Source organism: Salmo salar, chromosome ssa25 (genome assembly GCF_905237065.1).
Source record: "Salmo salar chromosome ssa25, Ssal_v3.1, whole genome shotgun sequence".
Lineage (NCBI taxonomy): Eukaryota > Metazoa > Chordata > Actinopteri > Salmoniformes > Salmonidae > Salmo > Salmo salar.
Genome location: NC_059466.1, coordinates 12156281 through 12166470, shown reverse-complemented (window position 1 = coordinate 12166470; position 10190 = coordinate 12156281). Strand labels below are relative to the sequence as shown.

At 40.1% G+C, this 10190-nt stretch overlaps 1 protein-coding gene across 2 annotated transcripts; it reads left to right on the top strand.

The window, feature by feature from the left end:
- Positions 1-1822: 1822 nt before the first annotated feature.
- On the top strand, positions 1823-7274 carry LOC106586168 (nuclear receptor subfamily 4 group A member 2). Of its 2 annotated transcripts, XM_014173101.2 has the most exons (8): positions 1823-1996; positions 2583-2687; positions 2922-3793; positions 4416-4545; positions 4711-4874; positions 5258-5460; positions 5623-5801; positions 5917-7274. In XM_014173101.2, the coding sequence occupies exons 3-8, from the start codon at positions 2924-2926 to the stop codon at positions 6171-6173; spliced, it is 1803 nt and encodes a 600-aa protein (XP_014028576.1). In that variant the 5' UTR covers positions 1823-1996; positions 2583-2687; positions 2922-2923; the 3' UTR covers positions 6174-7274. The 2 variants fall into 2 exon arrangements, with proteins under 2 accessions (XP_014028576.1, XP_014028575.1); XM_014173100.2 differs by lacking the exon at positions 2583-2687.
- The last annotated feature ends 2916 nt before the right edge of the window (positions 7275-10190 follow it).

The window sequence follows — 10190 nt, the reverse complement described above, 5'->3', positions numbered from 1 at the left end:
AGACTCATACAGGATCGAGGTCTGTGGCTAATAACTTTTGAAATTCCACTGAGCAGGAATACAGTGAAGTCTGCATTTACAAAACATTAGATTTTCCATGTCGGTATAGGTGATTTTATATGCTCCTAAAGCGTACTGTTGTAGCCTTAGTTCACTCAAGTCAGTGGTAAATAGGGATTGGATGATCTATGGGTGATGAACAATAGTGTCCTCTAGAGGTGAGTGCAACCAGGAAGTGTTGTTTGGGTTCTCCCCCCACTGTCCATTAGTTATAACTACGTTATGACTATAACAGAGCTCACTGATCATGGACTGTGCGTTCATAATCCCATGGAAATATGGACTTAGATGAAGACACAGGCTATGTGTTAGTGAGTACAAGACAATGTAATTGTTGGCCTACAGCCTACTAATTTCCCTCTCAAAGCTGCATAGGTTTGTGCCAGAATATTCACGCCCTATTGTCCTTAGCCTCAGTGGCAGATCCATGCTACCAAAATCAGCAGTTGTGGAATAGGCCTACACTCTTAGAAAAAAGGGTTCTGGATAGAACCAAAAAGGGTTCCGTGTGTGCTTCATATATGACACCCCTTAAGGTTCTTCTATAGAACCCTATATGGAACCCATGGGTTCGATTTGGAACCAATGTTGGTTCAGTGAAGAAGAACCCCTGATCAAAGAACCCCTGACCCCCTGAACTCCACAAAGGGGTTCTATATAGAACCCTTAGGGGGGCCATATTTGAAACAAGAAATAGAACCCTTGGTTATACCCTGAAGCTTTTTTCAAAGACTGTGTAGTGGATACACATGCAAGTAGGTCTGAACTAAAAACCAGCAATACTGTTACAGCACAATAACAGTAGGGACAAGACTATTACTGGAGGTCTGTTGACTGTGTCAAAGCCGTCGTTTGTCAAAGCCGTCGTGTGATCTCCCTATTGCGTTTCCCTTTCTCGGTGAAATCGGCTCACCCGTGACAACTGGCTCTCCACACTTAATAATGAGCCCTGCCCACGGTTCTATAGTCTGCTCGTGAGCAGCAGAGAACATGACTGACGGCTTGTGAAAAAGGTAGACCACACACTCACGCGATTATGGATTTGCTGGAGTCCAATTGAAATCAACTACTTGAGTTTAAAGATAGCCAGGAATAATATTGACCCACCGCCCACTAACCAAACAAAGTGGTGAACCGCTCTGGAGGCCACCACTAGGCTGATTATGACATGCATGGATGAACAAATCACTGCCACTATAACATTATCGAATGTTGAGCAAATATTTCACTTGGCAAAAAAATAAGGCATATACGCTATTCGTGTTCAAAAACGGCTTATACGCGTACTTACATATTTCAACAGAGCTTTACCTGTACAATTCGTGTAAACCTCTGTGACCTGCTGTGCGTCGTTCCTAGGCTCTTTTGAATACCTGGCTGCGGCTACGAAATACCTAAGATTTTACACCTGGCTGGTTGAAGCTAATGATGAGAATAATGTGCAGCACAAACAGGTGATGAACTCAGTCTAAACAGAATGACCCAGTAAAGCTTTGCTTGACTATATATAGATATTTACATTTCTGTTCATTAACCCGTTTTCCATATGTCAATAATGTTTTCCTATATATTTTATGGTATACATTCACTAAGGAGAGCCGTCTCAGGTGTACATATACACAGGCTATGCAACGGACTCGGCGTGTTGACTGGACCATGTTCCAAAAGAGATTGGTGCAGGTCACCGGCGACGCAGATGACGTTAGGATGTGAAACACGTGGGCTGTGGTGCCCAGAGCTCACATAAACAAAGGCACATTGGCAGACGGGGTAGTCGATGGTTGTATTGCGCGCAGTGCTCTGAGGAAGTCGTATAGATTGCTTGGTATTGTAGGCTATACTCTCGCTCACACGTTGGAGCTTTTTACAGAATTGAAGAAGACTATCTACATGCTTTATGCATGGATTGACAACCACGTTTCTGGTGTGAAAGAAGGTAGGTTGGTTTATTTTAATAAGCGTTATGTTTATTTTAATACGCGGGTTGTGTCTGACTTTTTAGTTGTGACATCTTGCTTTGTAGAAATGATTGGGAGGCATCGAAAGAGTTTTTCTGTAACAGTTTATTTCTCAGGAATTGTGTCCTGTTGAGCGTTGTTACTTTACACGTTGGGAATGGTACTTATGGATTTACAATTGTTACATTTTACATTGATTGTTCATCGTTACTTTGGAAAGAAGTTGCGAAAGTCATTGACGTCAATACGGTGGAGGGTGGATGTTCAGCGACAAAACTTCAAAATTCTTCATTCAAAATGTCATGCGTGTGTATGACATATAACGGGCAACTGCGAAGCACTGTGTGATTTTAAAGCTCATCCATGCGGTTTATTATTTAACCTTTGTCAATTAGGCTATAGCCTAGGCAATGAGGTTCGCATAAGTAAAAGCATAGTGAACGTGTCGGGATATTGTGCTTAATTGCTTAACGTGTTTCTCACGGATTCTCGGAGTATACATTGACTTCTCTGATGGCATTGCGTTTTCTAAGGGAATATAAGTAAAATGTATTATTTCTTTAGGGGACGATTCCAGAAAAGAGACGCTTTCTTGAATCCTGACCCCATACACCTCCAGACAACATTGTCCATTTCAAGTGTCACCGAAAAACAGTCCCAAGACGAAAGGTAGGAGAGCTTATTGTACAGTATATAATAAAGAAGGATTATGAATAGATCCGAAGTATTCCGAAATTGTCCCGTTTAAAACAATGCGATTTAAATAAGTTCTCTGAACATAACATCAGATCCGGATCAAAAATGATTTAGAATTATTGTTATGTTGTACATTATATGGCATGTCTATACTTTGTAGCTTGTAAATGGATTTTAACATCAACATGATGTCACTTTCGTTTTCAGCCATGCCCTGCGTTCAAGCTCAGTATGGGTCATCACCGCAAGGAGCCAGCCCCGCTTCTCAGAGCTACAGCTACCACACCGCTGGAGAATACAGCTGCGACTTCTTAACACCTGAGTTTGTTAAGTTTAGTATGGACCTGACCAACACTGAGATCACAGCTACTACTTCTCTCCCTAGTTTCAGCACGTTCATTGACAACTATAGCACCAGTTACGACGTTAAACCGCCCTGTCTTTATCAAATGCCGCATTCTGGAGAGCAGTCCTCCATCAAAGTCGAGGACGTCCAGATGCACAGCTATCATCAGCAGAGCCATTTGCCACCTCAGTCGGAAGAGATGATGGCCCACTCCGGGTCAATTTACTTCAAACCCTCCTCACCTCACGCCCCAACCACACCAAACTTCCAGGTTCAGCCCAATCACATGTGGGAGGACCCTGGGTCCCTCCACAGTTTCCACCAGAACTATGTTGCTGCGACCTCTCATATGATAGACCAGCGCAAAAACCCGGTGTCAAGGCTATCACTATTCTCCTTTAAACAGTCCCCTCCTGGTACCCCTGTGTCGAGTTGCCAGATGCGATTCGATGGTCCTCTGCACGTCTCCATGAACCACGACAACCCAGGGGCACACCGAGGCTTAGACAGCCAGAGTTTCGCGGTACCCAGTGCTCTAAGGAAACAGGCTGGCTTAGCCTTCCCTCACTCCCTTCAGCTCGGCCATGGACACCAGTTGATGGACAGCCAAGTTCATTCGCCCCCGTCCCGCGGATCACCGTCAAACGAGGGTCTGTGCGCAGTGTGTGGGGACAACGCTGCTTGCCAGCATTATGGAGTGAGAACCTGCGAGGGTTGCAAAGGATTTTTTAAGGTAAGCTTTTGTTGATTGTGAATTATGCAACTCAATTATTACAATTATTAATTGTATTATTCGGCCTGTTATTTTTTGTAAGACAGTTGTCGTATTGGTAGGCCTGTTGTTTTTCTGTCAGACAATTGTCGTGTTGTTATTTTAATATTTCCCGTCTTATTGGTGTTGGGAGTATGCCTAGTAAACCATTATGCCTAGTAAACCATTATGACAATTGTAATAAAATGTGGATATCATTTTCATCAAGTCATTAAAAACTCTCAGTGTTGTGAGCTCTTTTTGTGATATGACAGTCATCTCTGGACTAGGAAGTGTCACAATATTCCCCATGGTAAAATTAAATGGTCACTTTATTTCGAACCCCTGTTCAATGGCCTAATCTTACCTCTTTAAATAGAGGTGGTCTCAGAGGGCCGTAAAAATATGAATGCCCACGGATTTGTATTTACTGAATGTCTACCTCTTCGGTTCCTCGCATATATAACAGCCCACAACTGGAAGGATGGAAGTGCTGTTACAATATCAATCATCCTATATAGCGCAGCTCAATGAGTGCTAGCTTTGTATTCATTGTACAGGCGCTGATGTCCATGCTAAACGCCTGTTGTCTTCACCTTTGCAGCGCACTGTTCAGAAAAATGCTAAATACGTGTGTTTAGCGAACAAAAATTGTCCTGTCGATAAACGCCGAAGAAACCGTTGCCAATACTGCCGTTTCCAGAAGTGCATGGTTGTCGGAATGGTCAAAGAGGGTAAGGACATACTGTGTTCACTTTGATTGTTTGTGTCCGTGCATGGCCATAAAGCACCTGTGGTCCTGCGCGTAAAGTTTGCGCGTTAAGCAAGTTTCAACTTTACGCACAACAATCAAAGTTAAATACAATTCTATATTTTCTCTTGTCTTCCTTTTAACACAGTTGTCCGGACTGCTAATCTAAAGGGTCGAAGAGGCCGTCTTCCCTCCAAACCTAAAAGTCCCCAAGACGCCTCACCACCCTCGCCGCCTGTCAGTCTCATAAGTGCCCTTGTTAGGTCCCATGTCGATTCCAACCCGTCCATGTCTGGCTTGGACTATTCAAGAGTGAGTTTACCATTTATTTCCCTTCAATAAATTGTGTATGAACATAAACACTGTGTTGCTGATTTATAATATAATTACAGTGAAAATACAACGTTTGAACAAACCATGTCTGGATTTATTTGATCATGTTTCGATGTGCATTTGTCACACAATTTATGGACTTCAAAAGTTGTGTGCAAGACAGGTCTGGATTCAAAACTTTGTCCGTCTTTAAAGGTGGCATATTTTACTTAAGTAAATCGCTTTGAAACGGAGAACTCAATAAATAGAAGACATGAATTTAATAGTAAGAAAGCACTCCCCTCCTAGAAATAGGCTTTGCAATTTCACGGGTTATATATTTTAAAAGGACCTCATTAAGCCCTGTTGAAATTAAATTCCAGTTTCAGGCTAACCCTGACTACCAAATGAGTGGAGACGACACCCAGCACATTCAGCAGTTCTATGATCTCCTGACGGGTTCCATGGAGATTATCCGAGGTTGGGCGGAGAAGATCCCTGGGTTTTCTGAACTTCCGAAGCAGGATCAAGATCTCCTCTTCGAATCAGCCTTTCTGGAACTTTTTGTTCTGCGGCTGGCATACAGGTAAGCCTCTTCGTAATTATGAAATAACCTCGACTATAATAAAGATCCACCCCCCTTCAAGCTCCGTTGCTTTGGTTTTTATTAGCTACCCAATAATTAGGAGCCTCTTAAATCCCCATTTATTGCTCAAAGTAATTAATGACACTTTGTTATTAATTGCAGGTCCAACCCAGTGGAAGGCAAACTCATTTTTTGCAACGGGGTGGTCTTGCACAGGCTGCAGTGCGTCCGAGGGTTTGGGGAATGGATAGACTCGATTGTGGAGTTTTCCTCTAACCTGCAGAGCATGAACATCGACATATCAGCGTTCTCCTGCATCGCCGCTCTTGCTATGGTAACAGGTGAGCAAATATAGGAAATATTTCAATTTAATCCCTCTCCCAAGTGTTAGACTGTTTAAATTAATTTCTTATATTCACCTTTTGGTAATTATGTTTTATTATTTTCATGTTACAGAGAGGCATGGGCTTAAGGAACCCAAGAGGGTTGAAGAACTTCAAAACAAGATAGTGAACTGCCTCAAAGACCAAGTGACATTCAATGGCGGAGGCTTGAATCGTCCGAACTACTTGTCAAAACTTTTGGGAAAGCTCCCTGAACTTCGCACGCTCTGTACACAAGGTCTGCAGCGTATCTTCTACTTAAAACTCGAAGACTTGGTTCCTCCGCCAGCAATAATTGACAAACTTTTCCTCGACACTCTACCTTTTTAAATGGACTTTAAAACGGACTTTTAATGAGACCTCAAAGAACTTCCACAGACTCTGTTTGAGTCAGCCTAACACCTTTTTTTAGATTTTAACTCTGAATATTTCCAAGCTCCCTAGTACAATCCCCTACATTTTGATCAAGGATCCATGAAATAGATACAAAGAAGAGTGAGAAAAAAATTGGCCTCAGAAAACCCACTGATGTTTGATTTTTTGTATAGGCCTAATCCCCAGTATAGCCATTCGGGGAAAGTCTCCAAGGCCAATTCACCGACCATGTTAAAAAAAACTTTCTTGCAACTCTTAGCCTATTCCTTGTTGTTGACCAAACATCTGTTCCATTGATAACGCATACTGATATGTAATATATTTCATTTATATATATGCACATATATGATAGATTATGTGATGCGTCCAATGCGTCAATTTATAACACGTGTAAAAAAGTTCGTTAATGACAAAATGCCATTTTTCTTTTATGACTTGTGCCTATATGTGTTTCTGTCAGGATCCCAAGAGGTATGGAAGTATTTCGAAAAGACGACGCATGTTGTAGGTTTTATAGGCACTTGCTGTCGAAGAGATGTCTATATTATATACCGGACACTATGTAGTCTGCTAGATTTTTATAAAGATTCGTAGTACTGGCACACCTTTTATGTATGACGCATATGTGAACAAGTATCTCCATCTGTATAGATAAAGAGGGACCCATGGTGTTTGTAAAACTGTCAGACATTCCTTGTTTGTATGTGTTGTAAGTATCGTTGCTGTTGAATATAAACGTTTCTATATTTATGATTTTATTGCCAAAAAGCTACATTAAGCATGGAGCAGTTTAAATGATTTCAAACCATCATATTTCATGCTGAGCACGTTGTCTATGTTTTATGTCTTATAGACGTCTAGATAGTTATAATTTCACACGTTAGAAAATGAACAATTCGTCCTATATAAAAGATAAATAAGTGTGCGGTACATCCTTTGCCTTCATGGTGTGTTTGAGTAGGCTACTGCAATGCATTCGGTGCCGAATTCCAAACGTTTAGAGAGAAAGAGATATTTAATGTTTACAAATAAAACTTTTAAATCATTTTTTCTTGCGAAACAATTTCTCATAATTGAGTTTCCTTTACAAATAGTCTACAGGTGCATCTAAATGAAATGATTTCATCCCAAATTAATTGAGTGAATTGTTGCTCTCCTGTAAATATAGTGTACATTTTGACCAAATTCTTTCTCGGTATGTCTTATGGAATATTTTGTTTGTTTGTTCAGGCTAAGCAGTAATACGGTGTTACCAGTTAGGCTGGGATTACAGTGAAATAACGTACAATTTACATTCATGCAAAAAAATTCGTTTATCAAAAATAGATGACCCTCAGTAATTGGCATGAATGCTTGAAAGGTGTATGGTGTATGGAAGTGTTTCATTGAGGTAGGATATGTATGATTCAATCTATTTGATATTTATCTGCAAGAAAGAGGAGAACATTAGCAGTTTGCTAAAAAAAAAAAAAAAAGTCGGAACGGTCTTGGATTCAAAATAATTGGACAAAACGTTTAATTACATTGTTCATTAATTTCTCTTATCGGAACGGCGTAATTTGTAGCCTATAAGCCTACATAACCAAAAGACAAGTTCAACAAGTATTGAGAATATTGACATTTCAAGAGAAGTGGTATGCTGACGTTGCATCCATAAGGTCCATAGCCTACGTTTAAATTAATAGAATAAGTGACAGCCGAGAACATAATAAAATAAAAATGTCCCTGTCTTTATTTATGCAATCACGCCAGAAGGACGAGGCCGCTATCAAACCAAAGAAGTAAAACCGTCTCAAAACAGTTGGGTGGACACCGTACATTTTGCATCATTTCTGACAGCTTTTGATATTTGATAACCAACAGTAGAATATCTGTCAAAAAACATAGTTGTCCGAAGTGTGATTTATCCTGGATAAAATAATGGACAATATAATTGAAAAAGCTTTTTGGAACGAAATTAACAGACAAACAGGAGTAATTCAAGTTATGAAAGGTATATTAGGCTATCTACTTTGGAGTTAGGGCGTATATGATTTAGGAAAATAACTAAATAAAGTATCCTTATTTCAATTTAATCAGTCTCATTAATTGGATTATAAACTATGACTGGCCTATATAATTATTGAAACATTTCAGTTTAAACTATAGTAGACTATTGCTTACTCGATGTCAGAGGCGCGTAAATGAGTTATTACTTCCTTTTTCTACTTAGAAGTTAACGTTTTTTAAAAGTTGTTTTGTCAGTTCCAGAGGTGTGCAAACACACTTCAGAGCAGTAGCCCATGCCGGTAGACTATAGCCTATATACCAAACAAGAAAACTGCCACAATTGAAAAAGAGATAGCATCAAGTGAATACATTAGGGGCACAACTCTGAACAATATGAAAGCTGCTTGTGCTCAAGTACCATGACCATTATATAGAGCGCCTTTAGCCACGTACTGTACGGAGTGCGGAAAGGCTCGTATCCCTCTGCTGATTGGGGATATGGATCTGATATAGACCTAGCCAAATAAATTACGACAACGAGGTTTATACTATAGTTTTGCCTGTTGTCTATGATTTGTTGCACAATCAGCCCCCATTGGTCAAGGGAAACTTCAGAACGTTTATGTCCTTCTGACTATGTAAATAGATATTGGACCCTGATCAACCAATGTATTAGTCTGTCATCTCTAAATCTCAGAAAGGACCTACAAAAGGTGCCATATAGCCTATTGTAATCGTTTAATATCACTTTGAATCGATGTAATTAGGGGGTTTTCAATTGGCCATGTCTTGTGATGTCAGATGGATATTTTGATATCAGACAAATGCGTTTCTCATCAAGTAAATATGTCTCAGCGTATGTAATAATGTTCCCCGCAGGGAATTCAACTGTTGATTATTGACCGCCGCGGAAGCCTATTTCGAAGACTTGCCAGGTTTTTCTTTATTCTGCCTCATAGCCACAAACACAGCACAGGACCACACGTTGCACTAAACCCGTATTTTTCATATCTGCAATTATTTATTGTTTGCATATGAACGCACTGGATTATATATAGCTTCAGATGTAGGCCTACACATAGCCTATACATTGTCACATAAAAGTAGCTGAGACATTGTTCACCATTGTACTGCTACATTACAGATACATTTAAGCAACCACAGGCAACCCAAACATGCAATTGAACTATACTGTCATTGCTGGTCACATCACTCTCTCCTAAAAGGAAAGTGGTGTGTGGCTCTAAGGCGATGTCTGGATCTTATCCACAAATGATACAAGATGTATTACATGATCAACGTGGCAGCAGTATAGCTCGTCTTTAAAGTTCTTAGCAGAAGGCTATAAATTGTCTAAATAATTAGATCTTTACCGCAAACTGCTAATTCCAAGACTAATTGTGATTACATTCAGAACCGGTTTGGTGACATTTAGCAGATCCGCTGAAAAGGATGCTTGCAATGTTTCAAGTTCATTTCTGTTGACTCCATTTGGTTGGGAGATGTCTTTCTCTGCACAATGATATATGATATTTGTATGCGGCAAAAACGCTTTTGACAGCATGAATGCATATGTAAGTCCCATTTACCTTAATTAATTACCAGCATACTTAACATCAATACAAGGTTTTGACTGTACATTCTTACTGGGGAAAAAAAACACGTTATACATTGATTTTGTAATCCAATATGACTCACCATCACGTGGTCTCAATATTATTATTTTTCATTATAGCACTACAACCTTATAGGATTATAGCATTATAGCACCTTTACAGGGTTATGCAAGTGCATGGTCTGTAGTAAGAAGAAGGAGAAAGCAGCACAGAGAGAGTGACAGAAATAGCATGGTCTCCATCAGAGATGTCCTCTGCTAAGTGCATGCACCTGTTCTGAGGAAAGGCTACATCTCATCCTCTGAGAGTGCCGCTAGTTCACTGGGCTTCTATTATTCCTGCAAACCTATGCCAGTTAAATGCTGTA